At 39.5% G+C, this 19,874-nt stretch overlaps 1 protein-coding gene across 1 annotated transcript in view; it reads left to right on the forward strand.

Moving 5' to 3' along the window:
* ELP4 (elongator acetyltransferase complex subunit 4) overlaps positions 1 to 19,470 on the forward strand; it is a 235,706-nt gene extending 216,236 nt beyond the window's left edge. The window contains exon 10 of the mRNA XM_040560488.1: positions 19,384 to 19,470. Within this exon, the coding sequence (XP_040416422.1) occupies positions 19,384 to 19,455 (72 nt within the window). The 3' untranslated portion in view covers positions 19,456 to 19,470. The remainder of the gene's footprint in view (positions 1 to 19,383) is intronic.
* Positions 19,471 to 19,874: the final 404 nt, after the last annotated feature.

Genomic DNA, 19,874 nt, shown 5'->3' on the forward strand with positions numbered 1-19,874 from the left:
TTTCCATTTCTTTTTATCTAATACTGTGCCAGTCCATGTCTGTAAAAATCTTCTTCACCCTGTTTGCTGAATCATGCCTGGAATCCATATTAGAAGTCAAGTGTAAAAAAAAAAAAATAGGAGGGGAAGCTGTGCTACAGGCAGCCGTTGTTGCCAATGCCCTTTCTTTCTCAGAAATAAAAGTCACACAAAAACTTAAAATCTTGCTAGTCCTCTACTCCTTACTGTCAACATTACCTTCCTTCAGTTGTGTAAAAGGGCAAATCTTTTCCTAGCAACAGCATTAACCTATTCACAAGGTTTTGAAAATAGGCTTTCTGTCTTTCCCATAGCTGACAACACATTGTGCTGTTCCTACATGCCTGTGGTTTAGTGTGTTGTACTCTCTCTTTACCATTAGGACCAATTTCACAACAGTTCCAAAAAGAGTAGAGAAGCAGTAAAGCTTGACACTTGCTGGAGCATTTGTTCTGCTCTAATCAAAGCACCAAATAACAGAGCCAGGGAAGAGCTATTGATAGCACTTCGGAAGCAAATGTTACAAATACATGGCTACAACAGAAAGTTTTATAAGCCGGTATTAATTTGAATATGTGGGAATATTCTGATACAATTGCAAGTCAATAATTAGATTGCTCATTGACAAGGCACTTACTCTTGTCTCAGTAAGAATCGTGGTCACACTCCTTAATCGCTGCACAAAGCTCCTTGAATGTGAAGCAAAACATGTAAGCATAATCACATATGGAAGATCTACAATTTGTTTTATATACAAAAAATAAATACAAAGCTAGATATACTTTGTATTAGCACCTAAAATGTTTCATACATGTATTGTTCTAACTTCTGGGCCAAATCTAGTTCTATTCCATTTTCACAGACCACCAACTCAATAACCTTATTTGCCTTCATCACTGTGGGGCACCAACAAATTTGTCTGCACCTCCCAACACACTCCCAGCTAGGGAGTTGAAGCCAGTGTCTAGTGGCACTATTTCCCTCCCTTATTAGCAATGTGCAAAGCATATTTTCAGTTAATTGGGTTTCAGGAGCCGTGTGCTCCTGTCTCTGGCTGAACAGCACTAACTTCGTCACACTTGCTGATGAACTATTGCCATATACTGCCTGCTGAAGGCCTAACCAGGCACTTGCCAGTGCTGGGAAGCATCAAATCTGATGTTAAACAAGAATTTGGACTTTTGCAAATTGCTGTAATTTCCAAACTGCAGTTGGCTGATCACTTGACATCCTTGAGATCCCAATAAATAGTCCTCATGTGAGATAGGAAAATGCTAAGCAGAAACCTATATGAACCTGGCAGTTTTGTACATGACCCTTGATTGAAACCCCTCGTGCCTCTGCCATGTCACCTCATGTCCCAGGCTCTACAGGATGGGCAGTTTGCAAGACATATCAAAGGCTGACAGTGGTTCATTGGTCTAAAGTGCTTGGGAGTCACTGGGTTGTGCAACCTTACAAGAGTTAAGAGTGGCCAGCTGAAATCCTGTCTTTGGGAAAGGACCTACCCCCAAAAACAAACATAGACCACACCAACCACAGACAGCCTGAGGCTCAGCTCCAGACACAAATTTTGTGACGGGTTCCTCACTACACAGACAACACATGACTTCTTGGTATACTACACCAGGAAAAAAAGAAATTAAGAAAAAAAAGCCAAACAGTGAGTTCTTTTCTGCACCTATGCAAAAATGTTGTATCTGTGTATTCAAATGACAGGCAGTTTCAAAAGGGAGTGGATCTTCTCTAAAATGTGTATCCAGACCCGCCAGTAATCTGGGTGTTTTATAATAATGCTACTAATATTTAGTGAGCTACTAACATGTCTGGAATCCATTGACATTTCTCATTCAAGACACAGGTGAAACCTAAGGATATATACTTGGTGATGTATCAATACTGAAATGAAATGAAGAATAGAAACCATGTGATTTTTGCAATATTGTTTGCCAGTTAAGAGTTAGGTGTTATTTGAAACTGTTCATAACAATTCTTTCAGAAGTTATCAAAGGAAGTCTCCAGACAGCTAGCTGATCTCAAAAAGTTTTTTCATTTTGTTTTGTTTTGTTTTTCCAAAAGAGAGAAAGAGGCAGAATCCTGTGATTTGCTGCTCATTCTATGGATCTCCTTGCCAGCAAATGTTGTAGGTTTAGAAAATTTACATATATTTAAGAGCAGAATGAACAAGAACTTCAAAGAGACCTATTGAGAGCACTTAGACAAATTGCATTCGACTTAGGGGAGCACTTGAATCAAAACCAGTCTCCAGTAGGAAAGTAATGTCAAGTGGAAACATCATATATGCATACCCTGCTCTTACTCTACCCCAGGCGCTTGGTGTGGCCACTGCTGGAGACAGGATGCTGAGATGAGCCTTGGTCTGAACCTTTATGGCCGCTCTTGTGTTCCAGTGAAGTCATACTAAAAGCGTTGTTGGCATGAATGCCATGCTGGCTTCATGTGGGTGTGAAGCATGTGCTTAGCAGTCCATTTTTTAAAGACTTTTTACTGCTTTTCCCTGCTTCATTTACCTCTCAAATCTTTATGTATAAAACAATACATTTCTAGTGATATATAAATGGTTATTCTGCTAGATTTTAGATGGATTAAGCCTCAGATGCTTCAGACAACACTAAGGTGAGATGGCTTCCCTTATACTTCCATGATACACCTGAGAAAGTGGTGACACATCCAGAGCAATTTCTCTGCCTTGCAGTTCTTTCCACATACACATCATCATACCTTATTTGTTTTATTACTTATTGTGTGTTGTCTTTACTTTTCACTACTGTGAAGTTATGTAAGGTGATTAATGCTCTCTGACTGTATAATGTCTTCATTTGATTTGTGAAAAAATAATTAGAGAAGAAAGAAACCGCCCTTAGAAAAAAAACGTGAGACCAGATGGAAAGGTATGTCTTGGGTGTGGGAATGTTTACACAGTAGTTTAGGGGAAGCAAACATTTGGTGGTTTTGCTCTCATCCTCTACTTGTTCAGTGATGACCTCAGTGAACAGAGCCTCTTCTTAATTGTCAGAAAAAGTTAGGATAAGTGCACTGCACTTCTTGGCCAGCAGATTCACCTGAATTAAACTTCTCCAAAACTTTTGACCAGCCAGGGAACTTCTTCCCCATAGCTTTAGCATTTATCAGAGGGTTTGGTTCAGTTTCAGAGGACAAATCATCGGACTGACATCTCCACACCCAGGTGGGAGTGAAATACAGACCAACCTCTGCCAAAATAATAACAATAATAAACAGAGATATGTTGACTAATACTTGCACACAACCACTTCCTCCACCAAAGAAAGAGGAAGCGGTGAGTTTCAGAAAACAAAAACAACAGAACACAACCTATTGGCACTTACAACTGCCACCTTGCAGTGGGGGCTTCATACTTCAGTGGTACAGATTTAGGACTATACACCCTAGGACAGACCCAGGAGTCACTTTGCCCTTTTCCAAGAGATTTGGAATAGCAGTAGCAAGCATATGGGGCTGTGAGGTTGTGCAGCACTCACTGTTCGAAGAGCTGGGCTAGGGCCTGAGCTTAAACATAAGGAATTACTTGACTCAATGTGAATGTGTGAATCTGAAATAAGATTGACAGCTCAGAGATGTTCTAACTTTATTTGCTAGAAAAGTTTTCCTCCTAGAATTATTTCCAGTAAATGTCTGGGGGCACTAGAAATCTCAAAAAGGCACCTGTTCCTGCAGGTTTTCCCGCTAATTTTCAAGATCCAAGGCTCATGGCTTGATTTAGGTAGTACATATTAGCATGGCAGAGGAAATGCTGATCAGAAAAACTGCATCGGTTTATATAACACTGAACAATTTATCACATCTGGCAAGAATTATGGACCATCTTCCCATACGGATACAACTGTTTCATGTTAAGAAGTCAATCATTTCCACCTAACTTTATGATAAAAATCTTCTAAAAAAATCAGCCTCAAAATAGGTCTATCTGCTTTCCCATTCCAGGATTATTCTTCTCTAGTTGAAACACCCTGGCTTTTCTAGAACACAGCTTTACATTTTATTTATCCTGAGAATCCAGTGACTAGGGTAGGGGACAGTAAAAGCAATTTCCTCCAGCTCCAGTGTCTGGAGCCTCAGATCTCAGGCTTTCAGCTGGAGACATTTTAGAGCTGGAACCTGTTCTATACAGCTCTGAAAAAGCATCAAGCTGAGTTCTGACATGTCATAAAATATTTACTTCTAACCTGGGAACTTGTGTAGCAACTGAAATAGGATTAAAAGAAAAAGACCCAATTGTTATGGTGTGGTTATACATATAAATTCTCCTTCACTCTTGTGTTTCACTGTCAAATCTCAATTTTGTTACATCATATTGGTTTCACTAATAACAAAGAAAAATAGTAAAACAAACAAAAAACAGAAGACCTAGGAGCTATACTTTGGGTCTAATTTCATTCTCCAGCAAAACCAGGGTGCTCAGGAGGTCAATTCCTTTCAGTCTTACAACGCTCATTAGTTCACAGTCCAAATGATCTATACTACCTCATTTAAATGCAAATGATGAGAATTTTAAGTCTTGGGGAAGAAAAACCTCAAGATAGTCGACTATGAGATTTATCTGTCTACCTTCCTGAAGATTCTGTAGCTTCTCCTAACATTAAAATCCATGTACATATACTTGTGACATCAACAACAACTTGAGATTTCAGAAGCTTTTCAGCATTTTCTGGTAGAGAGAACCAGTAGGGAGACAAATCTAGTACTGATTACCTGTTATTAATATACTAATATTTCAAATGGCTACTTAATTTAGTGGCTAGTTGTGGTAGAGATCACAGGGTGTTTTGTGTTTTTTTGTTTGTTTGTTTGTTTGTTTTTGTTTGTTTTGCTTTTCACAAAGAAAACGTGTTCTCAAAATCTCATTTCATTTCACAAAAAGAAAGGGAATAAGTAACCAGCAACAGGGATGAGTAAGCAGTGTCACATTAGGCATGCTTCACTGGCTTGCAAGGGATGGGAAGCTCACCCACATAGCAGCTCATCAGCCCAGACTTACCTCCACCTGGCTCAGTGTCTGGTCACTGTGAATTCCCACCATGTTGCCTTCTACCACCTTGGTGAGCAAGGGCATATCAGACAAGTGGATAGCAACTATTTCTACCTCTTCAAGGAAGATGTCTCTTGGTTCATCTTAGAAAGGTACTTCAGGTGTGCTTGTAATGCAAGCCATAATTCAAACTGGTAAATGCTATTCAGTTCCATCAGACATGCCAATGAGCTTTTCCAGGTTTGTGATGGCTTAGGCAAATTTCCTAACTAGATGTTTCTTCTTGATGGGGAGTTGTTGACCAAGAGCTCATGAGTGAGCAGTGCACTCTTTCTAGGATAAATGGAGGTTTCTTCGTTGCCCAGGTAGGAATGCAGATGTTAGAGGGCTGTTAGGATAAGGCCTGGCGATGCAGACACAATTAGTGGACGTTGCACCTGCCAGACCCGCAGCAGTTATTAATGTTGCTTAGGAAAAGAGGGTCGTGAACAGAGATGTCAGACTCTGAGACTGCTTAGAAAATTATGCTGTCAGCAAAAGGCCAGGCAGACCCCTGAGATGGGAGAGCATGCCAGGAGGTTCCTTTTGCTGGGAATGCAGAGTTTTCCCCGTGGGGATTGGGGGCTGGCAGCTGCACACCTGCCTCCCTCTGCTTCCCAAGTGCCTCCCCAGATGGGAGTGTTTGCTGGAGACAGCCCATGCTGCTCTGAGCAGTTTCCTGAGCCCTGTGGCTGCTGTCATGGGAAGGAACAGTATGTGAAACATGGCATCGTTTCATCTCACTAAAAGGAAGCAGATAGCACAATGGATAAAATAATGTTCACAATCCCCATGTGTGGCTGAATACTGGTGTTTAAAAGCATTGTTTGAATACAGCAGACCAGCAATAAGTACACAGAGAAGAGTTTTTAAATGCTTCCAAATTGCACCGCAAAAAAATTCCCTGCATTTCCTCTCAGTTTTTACAGTATCCATCACCGTGATACATAAGTAATTGATGTAGTGCCCTGCTCCAACGACCTTCTTGCTCTTGAAGCAATTTGGCTGTTCTGCACTCTGAATGTTCACTTGGACATTGAAGGTCCAAGTAGCACTGTAAAGGAAAAGAGCTTTGATGAAACTTCACAAAGTAAGACAAGACAGAAGCCCTGGAGCCACAGGATTTCCCATACTTGATTTCTAGTGAATGCTCTTGGGCAGCTGTAGCCTCTGTCTGCAGTGGTCACTGAGGGTGAGGGACCTAAGAGGGGGATCTGCCCCCCAGGCCTCCAGCACTGGACTGCAGCCAGCATGCTGCACAGCCTGTTGCTCGGAGGTAGCCCCTGGGGTGTCTTCTCACGCCTGCTCCTCTCCGCGGCCAGCTGCCCTGTTTGGGGCTGTAGGCAGGACTGTTTGTCTGGGTTCCAGTGCCTCATTCAAATAAGGGTCTTCAGGCTTTTCTTTCATTTCCATGAAAAGAACAGGGAGCACTCACTTTAAAACATGATAAGAGTACGTGATGAGGCTGTGACATTTTTTCAGTCACAAAGCAATTAAAGCACTCAATAGAACACGGGTACTTGGGGTCCCCTTAGCAGCCCAAGGATAACTGTGCATTTGAAGTTAAGTCCTGAAAACAAACCAATAGATAAATCATCCCAGGAGTGAGACCAATGCCTGGGTTTCCTCCAGGACTATAATGAACACACTAGGTGGTAAGTCTCACTAATGCTTCTCTCTGGCCCAATAAGGTCTGAGTCACGTTCTGGAAAGTGGAAAGTTGAAAGCCGTTATAAACATCCCCTGATCTGTGATATGGGATGAGCTGGAATATTCACTACAATATGAAATTAGAAGTTTACTCTTTTCTCCTGCTTTCACAGCCCATTCTCTCATCTTGTTTCCTAGAAATATTTCTTTGGATTCTCAAATTGAGAATCACTGCAGCCAGCCACACTGGGAGTTCACTCAGAGTGTCCACTGAAACACCTCAGCTGTCTAAACTTCAGCAAGCTTTTTGCAGCAGCATAAAAAACTCAGGATTTGCTGCATCAGTGAGAGAGATGGAAAGAAACTGCTGTGCATTTTTAAAAAACTTATTGCTCTGCTGTGGGAAGGTGAGCAAAGAGAAAGCCTGGAAGCTAGTCCTGCAGTGAGAGAGTAAGCAAGCCATACATTGACACGGCATCTTAATACAGTTACAAAATTAAGCGAAGGGCAATGAAAGAGGGATATTCTGTCACCTAGTCACTTCTCCTTTTGTGAAGCCACACATAACACAAAGTTAATTAAAGCTTCTACTCTGAGAAAAAGGAATGTTCCATTTGGTAAATTTAGAAACAGCTGGTTAGTTTTATCCATTACTTTTGTGCTAACATCAGTTGAGCTCATTCAACTCTCTCTTTTTATGAAGCTGTCCTTCCTATGCTACCTGATAGCTACTAATTGCTGCAACTACATTTCTGAATTGCAAATTTTCTGCACTGATAAAAACTTTGATTGCCTGTCAGCTACACATAAGGAAAAGATCACCAGTGCTAAATGAGGTGTTCCACGCTTGGATAATAATGCCTAATGAATTATTCAAAAAAGAATGCTTGAATGAAGCAACAATTTGAAGGGTTACTAGCAGCCGTAACAGTTCAACAGCCAAAAGAACAAAAGTATCATCCTGAAAATTACACTAATGATTAAAAAATGCGTATTAATTCTACATTTGGAGAAAAAAGAAATGCCAATCTGATTTTAAAGGTTAATCATTATTTTTTCACTAATGCTTTAATCTTTGGGAAAAACACCCTTTACCAATATTTTGGGACATATAATATTATGACATAACATATTTATACAATTTTCCAGGCATTAACCCTCTCTGCAAATTTCAAATTTCACTGTAACAGCATCAAAAGCCCTGCCTGAAAACTATCACTGTCCACAGGATCCTCTCCATTACTTTAAATGAACCTTGGATCAGGCCCATCGCTGGCACAGCAGCATTATACTGGCTCACTTGTGGTCAAGCACCACTGATGCTGTGGAGGTGCTCTCAAGTGATGGGCTGTTGAGTAATTCAGTGTCTGAATGATTCCAGAGTGACTTTGGTGTGGTGAAGCCAAAGTCCAACTTTCACCACCCACTTTAGGAAAAGATTTGCTAATGTAGGGGACAGAAACAAGACCCCCATGTTCAAATCAAGCGAAAAGCAATAGCTATACTCACAAAACTGTTGTAATTAGTAACTCCTTCTAGCCTAGATTTGATTGTATTTTTTTTAAAGTGGACAGCTAGTGCAGGAAGAAATATTTTTCTCTAAATGAAGGAGAAAGATCAAAGAAAAAGAAAACCATAATAAACCAAATTTCATGGATGTCCAAGGCTGACACATTTTCAGCTTTCATAAAAAATATATTTCCAACACCAAAAGTGATAATTTATTGTGACAGACTCTCTCTGGTTGCCAAAACCCAAGAAAAATCTGAGAACTAAATCCTAACAAACGTCTCCTATAAGATATTAGCTTTACATACACATGAAATAAAACAGCACAAAGGAAGCAACATGTTTATCTGCTTTGCTGTTAAAAACCTCCCAACTGTTATGTTTGGACCTGAGCTAAAAGAAACACACCATCATCTGCAGAGAGGTCTCACAATGATAACACAATGTTGACTATTCTAAGGAAGGATTTTTCAGATAGCATTTATTAACATGAAACCCAGTCAACCACTTAGCTACCTCTGCTGCAATTTTACAGCTATAAAGCCTTTGGTATTAGACGCCAATTAGTGATTTTATTATAAAGATGTTCAATGTCAAGATAACACTTCTCATTTCTGGCAGTGACACTGAATGGTGGATAGAAGAAATGACTTCAGGAAAGCTTAGCTGACCATCTGCTTAGGCCTGCTCACTCACTGATGATTAATCCTTTCCCTCGAGGACAATGTCTCCATGTGTTTCTCTTGCTGTCTTTTTAATGTCACAAAAAGAGGTTGATAAACACATTCAAGTCACAATTAAAAAACATTTTAACTGACCAGTTGCCACTGATGATATTATTAGACAGTTTTAGTCACTGTTGTAAAAATGTGTTTAGTGGTGTTGACGTGAAGTGGAGATGAAGTTTCTTTAATGTGCCTCCTACCTATTTCTATGCTTAAGTGACATTTAAATGTTTACTTTGATGCTTGCAAACAAGCAGTTTGCAAGGGCACAGAGAGAGTGTTGGGTTTTACATCACAGAAACAAAATCTTTGGAGACAATATTTGCAGGACTGTGAGGCAGCTGATTTTTTCCTTTGCTTGGGGTGGGGGAGCAGGAGGAAGAGGAGGAACAAAAGATCTAAGAGATTTTAGGCAGATTGCAGTGACTCTTTCCAGACCCATTTATGTTTCTGCCAAATGCACAAGTGACTGGGTTTTCATTTCATCACAAGATGTTAGATAGAGCACAATGGTAGGCTCACGGGCCTCCTGAACACCTAGGAGTTCCACATGTGCTGGGACATCATGGTGGTGACATGGAAGCTGTTTTAATAAAGAACAGAGCAATATTAGGTCCTGCCTCTTTTCTCTCAGGGAAGAGTGCATGAATTTTGTTCTACTTAGGAGGCAAGTTCATGCTCACAATACTTTACAGAACTGTCCTGATGAAGAGGTGATTTGCCAGGAACTAACCTGCACTGACAAATGAGATGACCAGTTTTCACAAGGTCTGGCAGTTACAGAGCTCAGCACTTCTGGCCTCAGATCATATTTTATTTACATTCTTGAATTCAGATTTAGGGTTCCAAATTCCGGTGCTCAGGGCCTGACCTAACTTTTCATTTCTACTCCAGCCTTTTATTGTATAGCATACTTTTATTCCTCCAATTGATCTGCACATGCAAGCAACAGAACAATGTTTCTTAGCAGTGCCAGCACAGAAGCACTATAATTCCCAAGTAGCTGGGCTGATTTATCACCTATCTGATTTAAAGCAAATCTAGCCAGCAGAATAGTTAATGATGATCTGCTAGCAATAGACCGCAAATATGGTCCTACCTATGAATTAGTGGTTTTCAAATTCCATATCCACATCATTACGTTTACTTTTATGAAGTCTCGTGTTTAGAGTATATCAACTCCCATCAGACGAAATGCATTGAACACTTTAAAAATCAGAAGTCAAATAGCCTCAAAGGAAGAGTAAGCTCTAGTGATGTGAATCCACTTCATTCTTGTGAAGGCATTATGGAGGGACATTGACTTTACAACTCTGGAAATGAATTTGAGCATCTCCCTACACACCACTTGCAGAGTTTCCTCTGTCATTTCCAGACCCATATCTAATATCATCACCTCCCATTAGATTAAAGGATGTACTCTGTGACTTGGTGACATTTCTACTTCTTTAAAAGTTTCCATATTAACAGAATTTTCAGCATCAAGACTTTCAGTATCAAAGCCAGTTAGTATTTATAAACCAGTGTATTACTACTGCCCCTTTGGTGGCTATACAGGGTGGAGACAGTCACTCCTTGGCACAGTCATCACATTCTCCCTATGCAAGCAGGCATCTCTCAATAGGAATTTTGTTCATGAATTTGAGGTCACAATATGGTCCTGAGTGATCCTACCTCTCCTTTTGCTGTAATGTCATAGTTTCACGTGCACACATATAAAAGGGAAAAGTTAGGGCAGTACTCTAGAATTACCTGGCAGAGTTAAAAAATATGCCTGTAGTACCATCTTCAAGAGGATTATGGAACGAAAAGACTCTCCTGTTGAAACAGACATATTTACTACTATTTTAGCTTAAATTTGCCCCCAAATATTCTCTGCCAAAAAGATATTTTTTTCATGCTAAAGACCTTGGAAATTAAGGTAAGATGTGACATAACAGGAAGCCAATAAGTTTTTATGGAGGACATAAGAAGGAGAGAAGTGGTGAAGGCAGATTTGACTACTAATTTCTTCAACAAGATATGGAGTGGGATTTTCAAAAGCCCTGGGGTGACCTAGAACACCATGTCCCACTGATTTTTAATCAATTACACATTTTTGAAATTTATGCACATAATAACTAAGCAAGTTTACAGTCCAGTCCAACCTGCACTGAAGTTAACAGTAATGTTCACTTTATGAAAGGCAGATCCAGTACTTAATTGGATTTCCTGTAAGCATTGCAAAGAAAAAGAAGTGGTTTATGTAAGGTAAGAGTAGTTGCTTTGACATCACCAGTTCAGAACATTTCACGGCATGAAAGCAAAAAAGAGATATGGAAAGATGAGACAAGTACGATGTTGCAACTCACACCATGGTAGATGGACCTCCATAGTGTGAGATTAATAGCTACATTACAAGAAGGAAAGGTTAGACAGCCTGAAGAACAGGAAAGAACTTGGTATAACATGGAAGAGATTCAGTGAATGTATATCATAGAGGAGGAGAGGTTATTATTGAAGTGGACCTTTAAGATAATTTTGGCTGAAGTATTTTTTTTTCATATGAAAACAGCAGGAATGCATCCTCATTAGCCAAAATAATAGATAATAAGGGAAGGGACAAGATTTTAAATTCTGTTTAATTGAGAAAAAGTTGGCTCTTATAAATAGTTTGTTTGGAAATCATCAGGACATATACACCAATTTTTAAGAGGAATCACATAGATGTTTTACACAGGAATAATCCCTGTAGAGGCTCTCAAGGGATGGTTGCTGACATGGAAAACCATTTGCCCCAATCAAACTTTTGGTTTTAATCTGAGATGAAGGATCTAAGTCATTTAAGGGTGTTTCTGTTTACCCCTCAAGCTTCCTGGAGGCAAGAAAGAAGCTTCTGTGATCAATAGTATCAAATGGTATGAAGAAGCATACAGCAATACGTACAAATGTGCTCTCTTTTTCAAAAGCAGAGATCATCTACTAGATAACAAGGCACTCTCCACATCATAACCTACAATCAGTCAAACAGACCAATCCATTGCTGTGGCAGGGGATAAAAAGACCTGGTTATTACAGTTCTTAGAAAATGGAAATTAAGCTGTAGGCAGTACCTTCAGCAAAATTTTGAGGGTGGATTTCTGCAACAGATCTAGGCAAGTATCAGCTAGCACCGGTTTTTAAAACGCCATTTTTAAGATTTCATCCTGCAAACATTTCCCTGTGCTTGTTATAGAGCTATACCATTTTCTTTGATAGACTTGTGACAGCATCTTTCTAGAGCTGGATGTGAGGGGTAAAATTCACTCATTCCCACCATCTAGAGCACATATTATGCAACTTTGAATTGTAGAATCATTAAGGTTGGAAAAGACCTCCAAGATCATCTGGTCCTACTATCCCCCAACCATCAATGTTACCCACTAAACCATGTCCCTAAGCACCATGTCCAACCTTTCCTTAAACACCCCCAGGGATGGTGACTCCACCACCACCCTGGGCAACCCGTTCCAATGCTTGACTACTCTTTCTGAGAAGAAATGTCTCCTCATTTCCAACCTAAACCTCTCCTGGCACAACTTGAGGCCATTCCCTCTAGTCCTATCACTAGTTACCTGTGAGAAGAGGCTGACCCTTGAAAATGCTATACCTTAGCACTTTAAGATACTGTTTACAGTGATAAACTAGCTGCTCTCTATTTTAGTCTCTTATCACCACGTTTCTTTCACTTAAAAAGAATAAGTCCTATATCCTAAGAAATTTGACAGAACAGTAGACAGGATTCTTCCTCTTCACAAATAAAGGCTATCAATTTTTTCATATCAATGATAAACTCCAGTTAAGATTTTATCTCCAAAAATTCATGACTTAAAACTTTGGAAGCAAAATTATTCAAGAGTCTCAAGGAGACTGTTCAAAAATCGAGATACCAAGAGCATTCAGACACTCAGAAACATAGGCTCTTACTTTAAAACTGCCTGGTAAGTCCATAAGAAGTCCAGTTTAAAATTAAAGCATAAGTCCAATTGCACTGACAATTGCAAGAGCAAGAACAGATCTGGCTTATAGTGTTGAACCAGAAATCCATTATTAACAAGGCATATTTTAAGAGTTGAATCAAAAGTGTTAAGTTTGCAACTAAATTCTAGTAGTCTGAAACCAAGGGGAAACAAATACATGCTACAAAGCCTTTTATTTCTCTTTCTGAATATATTTGGTTTGTGAGATGTTTCCAGCCATAAAAAGATGGCTTTGTAAATAGAATATGTAATATGATTCTGAAAAAGAGGAAATTCCTTGCCTTCTTGAATCTGAGCTCAGATGGTAAAAGAAATGAAGGAAAAATTAAGAGAATAGTGACAGATTTTCATAGAGACATTTCAAAATGTTGACATTCAAAGTAAATTCAAAGAGATTAAATGGCTTTGAGTAGTCAGGAAACAAATCACATAGATCTGTCATCAGCATAACACTGGAAGCTGAAACCAAAACCGTCCTGATGACTGAAAAAACAAAAGCAGGAGCATACACCATAGAAATAAGTCTGCATCCACCAGCAGCAAACAAGACGACTAATTCTGATAATGTTAATTTTAATGAGTCACATAGTTCAGTGTGTTATGACAATAATCAAGGTGTCAGTTAAGATATACCGGTATGCTGTGCTCATTGGGACCATTTGGGGTGACTGCATCTCTTCCTCTGCTGTAATGCATTTAAGAACCACAGTCTCCTACCCAAATGTCACAGCTTAGCCTTTCCCTTAAAAAACGAGTCAGATATATCTTATTTCTTCTGCTTCTGCTCTGTCACTGTTGGCATCCTTGATGGTCTATTTGGTCTTTTCTCCTACAAATATCTGTATTTTTCTCTAGTGGCTGTTTGTGCCTGTGAGCACTTTCCCCCTGTTCTTCCTTGCATCACTAGACCTTCCACAAAATTCTCCCAAGCACCAGTTTCTATTGTCATTTGTTAGCAAGAACCTGCCCATCCCACCTGACAAATTAACTGGAAATAGAGAAGTAAAAATAGAAGAGTAGGCTTAACTTTGATTAATCCAGTGAATTCAGAGATGCACAACAGCGAGGAGATGAAAAGTAGCTGTTGGGAATTACAACAGCCATGCACAAAGATATCGGGAAGTGCTGGTGTTAATGCCGAAAGACCAAAACCATCACACAGACACTGTCTTGGCTACTAGATTTGGATTAAACAATTAATTCATCAGATCCCCCAAGATCCAGGTGTGTGCCTCAAGTCTTAGCCATAAGCTGTTTTAACAACACAGAGCATGTGTATTGTGAAAAGACAGATATATGGCCAACCCCACATCACCCATTCCACCTAAGTTCCAGTAGAGCGTCCTACAAAACAGCTCTTTTCATTCCTCTTTACATCAATGTCACCAATATATGGGTAAAATAAAGTGGTCTTTTAAAGGTGGTCACTCCAGCACATTTTAAAAGTTCAGTTATTCCACTTTCCCTGCTTTTCCACCTCACTTCCAGCTCACTTCTTTGTTTTCATCCTAATAAAACCACAAGGTATGGAGAGCAGATTTCAGAAAACCTGAGCAAGTTAAGAGCTTTGCTTTGAACTGGAAGAACAAATAATGAATGGGCTGGAGCAATACACTGTAATAGAGAGAAAACCAAGTGCCAAAGCCAGTCCCATTTCGGATCAGCTTTTATAGTATTTCTCTTCCTGTATACATTTTCTAGGATAGCTATCTTCTAGTAGAAGTTGTTTTGTCCAAGTGTTTGAGAGTGATTTTACGTTTGTCGTCTCTGTATCAAGAGGAATGTGTATTATTTCACATTTCCCAGTCATAAATTTAATTTGCCATGTGTCAGCTCAATTATTGAGCTGAGCTAAGGCACAATGAATATTTCTTGCCACTCATTTTGTGCTCAGTATGCATCATAATGTAGTATCATCAGCAAATACAGTGCGTTTACAGTGGGTCCTTCTAGCTAGGTAATTTATTTAAAATCAAACTATGAATCCAGGTATTAATCACTCTTAACTCTTCCCTTTTGGCAGATAAAGATCCCTCAGCACAGAAAATTCATTTCCTCCCATGTATTTCTATGCCATGTCCTTCTCAGCCCCTGTTAGGTTCATCTTTAGAAACAGCCTGTCATGTAGATCCTTATCAGAGATTTTCTGAAAACCTAGATAAAATATGTCATATGCACTGCAATTATCTACTTTATAACTCCTAAGCTCATTAAAGAGGTCAATTAGTCATTATTGCCTTTTTTAAACCCCCTCTGGCAGCCTCAGGTTAGGCTTTGGCTCCTTAATGCAGGCAGTACTCAAACTGAGCAAGTGCTCCCAGGAGCCAAGTGCTTCTGCAGCCAGAGCTGAGTACCAGCACTCTTAGAGGGGCAAAAAAGGGAAAAAGAAAAGGAAGGTAACTGCCCACTGTTCCACTCAAATATTAAATATTGATGAAAAGACTGAGAAAATAGAGCTGGAAATGTAAGGAAATTACATCTGAGAGAAGAAAAAAAAAACATCACAGAGAGAACAGGAGGGAAAGGGGGGGGTAAATACTGCAGAGCACTTTTGTAAGCAGAAGCTGAAATTAGCAGGGGGGTTATCTACTTGTAAGCAGAACAAATACAATTAGATGGTCCCCCTGCTAATTTTGGCTTCTGGTTGCACAAGTGCACTGCAGTGCACACACCTTCCTTACCATTTCCTCCTGTTCTGTGCTTTCCAGGTGATATCCGTGAGGCAGCAAAGTGCCTCCATTTTGAGCAGTGACTGTAAGCTCCTATCTAGGATAACTCCAAGCAGTTTGTGATGAAAATAAGCACACACAGATTTCGGATTATTGTTAACAAAAAAATTCCTCCCAGTTCTGTTGCAGGTTGGTGCACTGCTGGAAGAACCAAGCATCCAAAAACTCTCATGGCTGTCTCCCCATCCTCCTGTTGGCCCATCCCAGTTTCCCTGTCTGTCACAGGCATGGTCACGTTCACTCAAGCAAAGATGGAAAAAAGCTCAGAGGAGAGGACAGGAAGGAAAAGTGTGCTCCAGTCCCACCTGAAACTCAGCCTAGGATGACTCCGCAGATCATGTCTTCCCTTTCAATCACAAACCATTCCCAACTCACCCCTGTGATATTCTCTCTGCCATTGTTGTGGTGCAAATTGGAGGAGAAAAATGAAATGGAATATGAGAATGAAAGAAGGCTATTCCTGCCTCGATCTCATTATCTCTGCTGAAAAAAATGAGCAATCATGGCAGTGAGAAACAAAATCTCTGAGGAGTGCTCACTCCAGGCAGAGAAAGCAACAACAGAGGGAAAGAGAGCATTAATATGTGCTTTTCAACCAACTGCGTTCAAATTTACTACTGGACTCTATCTTACTGTTATTAATTTAGGAGTGTTTCTAGTTTACTCTGTAATTTGTGCTCTGCATTTTACTGAATTAGATTTCTATTTTCCTCTTCCATTCTTTTTTCTTAGTTTTGTTTGTCAGTGTTACAGATGATCACATTTGCAAGTTTGCTTTATCTATATTTCACAGTTGCAATCTGGGCTGTCCACTATCTTATTACTGTGTGATAAGTGATATCTGCTACAACTGCATATGAACTCATTTTTCTCTGTTTGTTTCATATCCCTTCAAAGTTGGCTTGTCTGAAAGAACAAATTATTGTCTTGTGCCTGGAAATTATTAGTTTGGGCTTAATAGTTTTGATTTCTAAGTTAATTTAATACGTAACCTTATTATTGTTACTGATAGCTCAGGACTTAAGTCAAGTTTGTTTTTATTTTCTTAGCTATTAATTGCAGCTTAGTTGAGATATGCGTATATTGGGATGTAGCAATACTTTAATGAACAAATTACTGCATCATTTACTCACACACACATTTTAAGGGCCTCTCATTTAATGAGGACAACTGCTATACTGAGAAAGGTAACACACACTGTACTATTTGTAATAGTATCTCTTGTGTTTACTAGAAATCAGGTTAACAATTTAACAGTTTTTTGTTTTTTGTTTTTGTACAGAAAAAGTCAGTCTTGCACTCTGACAAGTTAATTTATTTATTAATACCTTAATACTTGTGATGCATGAGTTCATCTTTTTTTTTTTTTTCTTTCTAAACAGTTCTGCTATTTATGGCCCTCCTGTGGAATTTTATATCCATGCTGAATCCCTTGAAAAGCCACAAGGGCCTTCTCAGAGGTAGGGGCATGTTCATTTGCTGCCAGCCAACCACACAAACTGTTGAGGTAGGCCAAACAACAGAATTCAGATTCTCTTGCAGTGCTTCTCAGACAATAAACCTTGTTTCCAAATGACCTAAAATGCATTTATTTACTTATTTGCGCTATAATTCCTGACGACCTTGAGCCCAGGAAGGTGATGTAGCTGATTTTTTTTTTTAAGAACTTGAAGCAGTCGATAGTAATGCAACGCAAACAAAAGTTTCATCCCAAAGGAAGAGTAGATGCTAAGAGATCAATGTGAAGTACAGTAAGCTATTTGTATGGTATCACAAGTAAGAGATAAACATGTGAGCAAATAGGTAAGAAAGTAAATTACAATGAACATGTTGATGACACTGGAAGAGCACATAGGAGGTATTTTTATGTTACAGCTAAGAAAATAGCATAGTGACAGGGAAGTGAAATAGTCTATGCATTTGACCCTTCATATCAAATAGACAATATTTTACTTCCCCTTATTTACTTAAGTTTCCCTGTTTGTGATGACATACTATCTGTTTTGGTGGGTATAGGTGTTAATATTTTCCTCTGCTCATCAATGTGATCATCGAAATCTATGCATTGTTGGGAAATAACTGAATACATGCACTGCTGTCAGAAGGGTTTTCTATGGTGGTCACTGAGTCCAGTGAGAACACAATTTCAAATCTGACTAGTACTCCCAAATCCTTAACAACCCCATCTGTAGAAAGGAATAACACTCTAGTTGATGTAAATCAAGACCACCAAAGATAAGAGCACTTGCAGACCTCCACACCAGAACTATGACTATTTCAAAATGTTTCAATACCCAGCCCTTTAGACTTGCCTCAGATTTGCATCCCTGGTATACTAAATCCCCTAAATATTCTGTAGCAAAATCCTAAGTCTGGGAATGAATATCCTGCTTTACCAACTAAATGCCGTTGTACGTGCAGTGCAGCCCATGACAGGACCACAGGCATTAAAGGAAAGTGCTATGTAGATTAAATGTGGGCTCACCTGCCAGGCAGCATATGTTTTGCTACTGTCAAACCCAAGGGCTCTGTAAAGAATGGAGGCAGATGCTTATCTCACCTTCTGAACCTTTCATAGAAATCAAGTCACAGCATCTACATCATCAGAGCACTTTGTTGTGAAACGCAGCACCCTTTTTAACACTAGTTTGCCAGCAATCTGAGACTTGCTGGTAGTGGTTTTCTCCCACGCCAGCCAGTCTTGGCTATCTTAAGTTTTCTTAAAGTGACATGCTGGAATTCCCCCTGTGCATACCAACCTGGAGATATGCGAGGTTCAGTGAATTGTAAACTTTCACAACTGATTTACATGTTCCAGGTTTTAATATCCTCTCAATTCTTAAACGGATTAAGGAGTACAGTCTTTAGCTGCATTTGACTGAGATTATTCTCGACATGGCCTATTTTTCATGGTAGTCATTTATTGTACTTGATAATTAGCTATATGTCCTTCTGCATTGATTTTTTTCTTTTCTGAATCTACTTTAGTTCTGTTCTCTAAATGCTGGATATGGTGTTAGTGACACCACTTTTGTTTATTTTGCAGTCTGGCATATTTGATAATTCATTCATTTCTTCACATGACATAAATTGGCAATGAATAAACTAAGGTTGGAAATAAAATGGTTTTGGCTGTCAAAGGATGGATAAAAGCCCTGGAATGGCTGCCCAGTAATAGGAATATTGAAGGCCAAAAATCCAACTGTTTTTTAGATGAAGCTTAATCAGTTTCCGAAAAGGTTTATAAAACCTAACAAATCGACTCTGATAATGAGGGAATGGGTCCCAAAATACGGGATGCCTTTTCCAGGCATGTAAGAGATGAATGTGCACATGCAAGATGATTAATCATCACAAAATATCATAGCATTATCTTCTGTGTGCACAAAATAAATTAATTAATTAATCATGGTATGTTTCTTATAACCTTTTTGTTGTTGTTCTTTGGAAAGGCTAACTCTAACTTTGAACTGCCATTTCCATGCAGGAAGTCTGACTTTTAAAAATGGCAGTGGAACATGCAGAAATTTCTCAGTGCGGTGTGTACTTACAGTTTCTGTGACTGCACGTTAGCAGTCAACCTGATCCTAATTTCATTATATTTTCCACAAAGATCAGACACCACTGTACATGCTTTTTTGGGTGCACAGATGCAGCATTGCTATAACCAAGTTAACTTTTTTCAGGTTTTTGTATTTGTCTGGAGACAGATTTCAGGAGGTTGTCAGACGCACCTATCTGTAACACAGAAAGCCTAAAAGCAGTGAAGGAAATGCACGGAGCAAGTGCTCCAGTTTCAACTTACTATTCAAATCCTGATGACAGATTACCTTCAACAAGAAGTAGACATTAGTGAAGACATGGGAAAATGCTCAATAGCAAGCTCTGGTCCCATAACCATTCCCTTCACAACCAAGAGCTACAGCAGGACACTGCATGGAGCTGTGTTTGTGCAATGTGCACACATGCAACATGCAATGCAGCTTCAGAGATGAGGACACATCCAGACTCCATAGTCTCCCTGTGGCTCACACCCATGTCAGTGCAGACAGAGGGAGATAGCTGATGCCCAAGAACCCTGCTAATCCATCACACCCATTCTTATCCTGTGGTCTCTGAAGCTCCTTCCAGCTTAGCTTGGAGCCATGAACCTATGGTCCCTATTCTTGGATAGCAG

The sequence above is a fragment of the Cygnus olor genome, chromosome 5 (assembly GCF_009769625.2).
Source record: "Cygnus olor isolate bCygOlo1 chromosome 5, bCygOlo1.pri.v2, whole genome shotgun sequence".
Lineage (NCBI taxonomy): Eukaryota > Metazoa > Chordata > Aves > Anseriformes > Anatidae > Cygnus > Cygnus olor.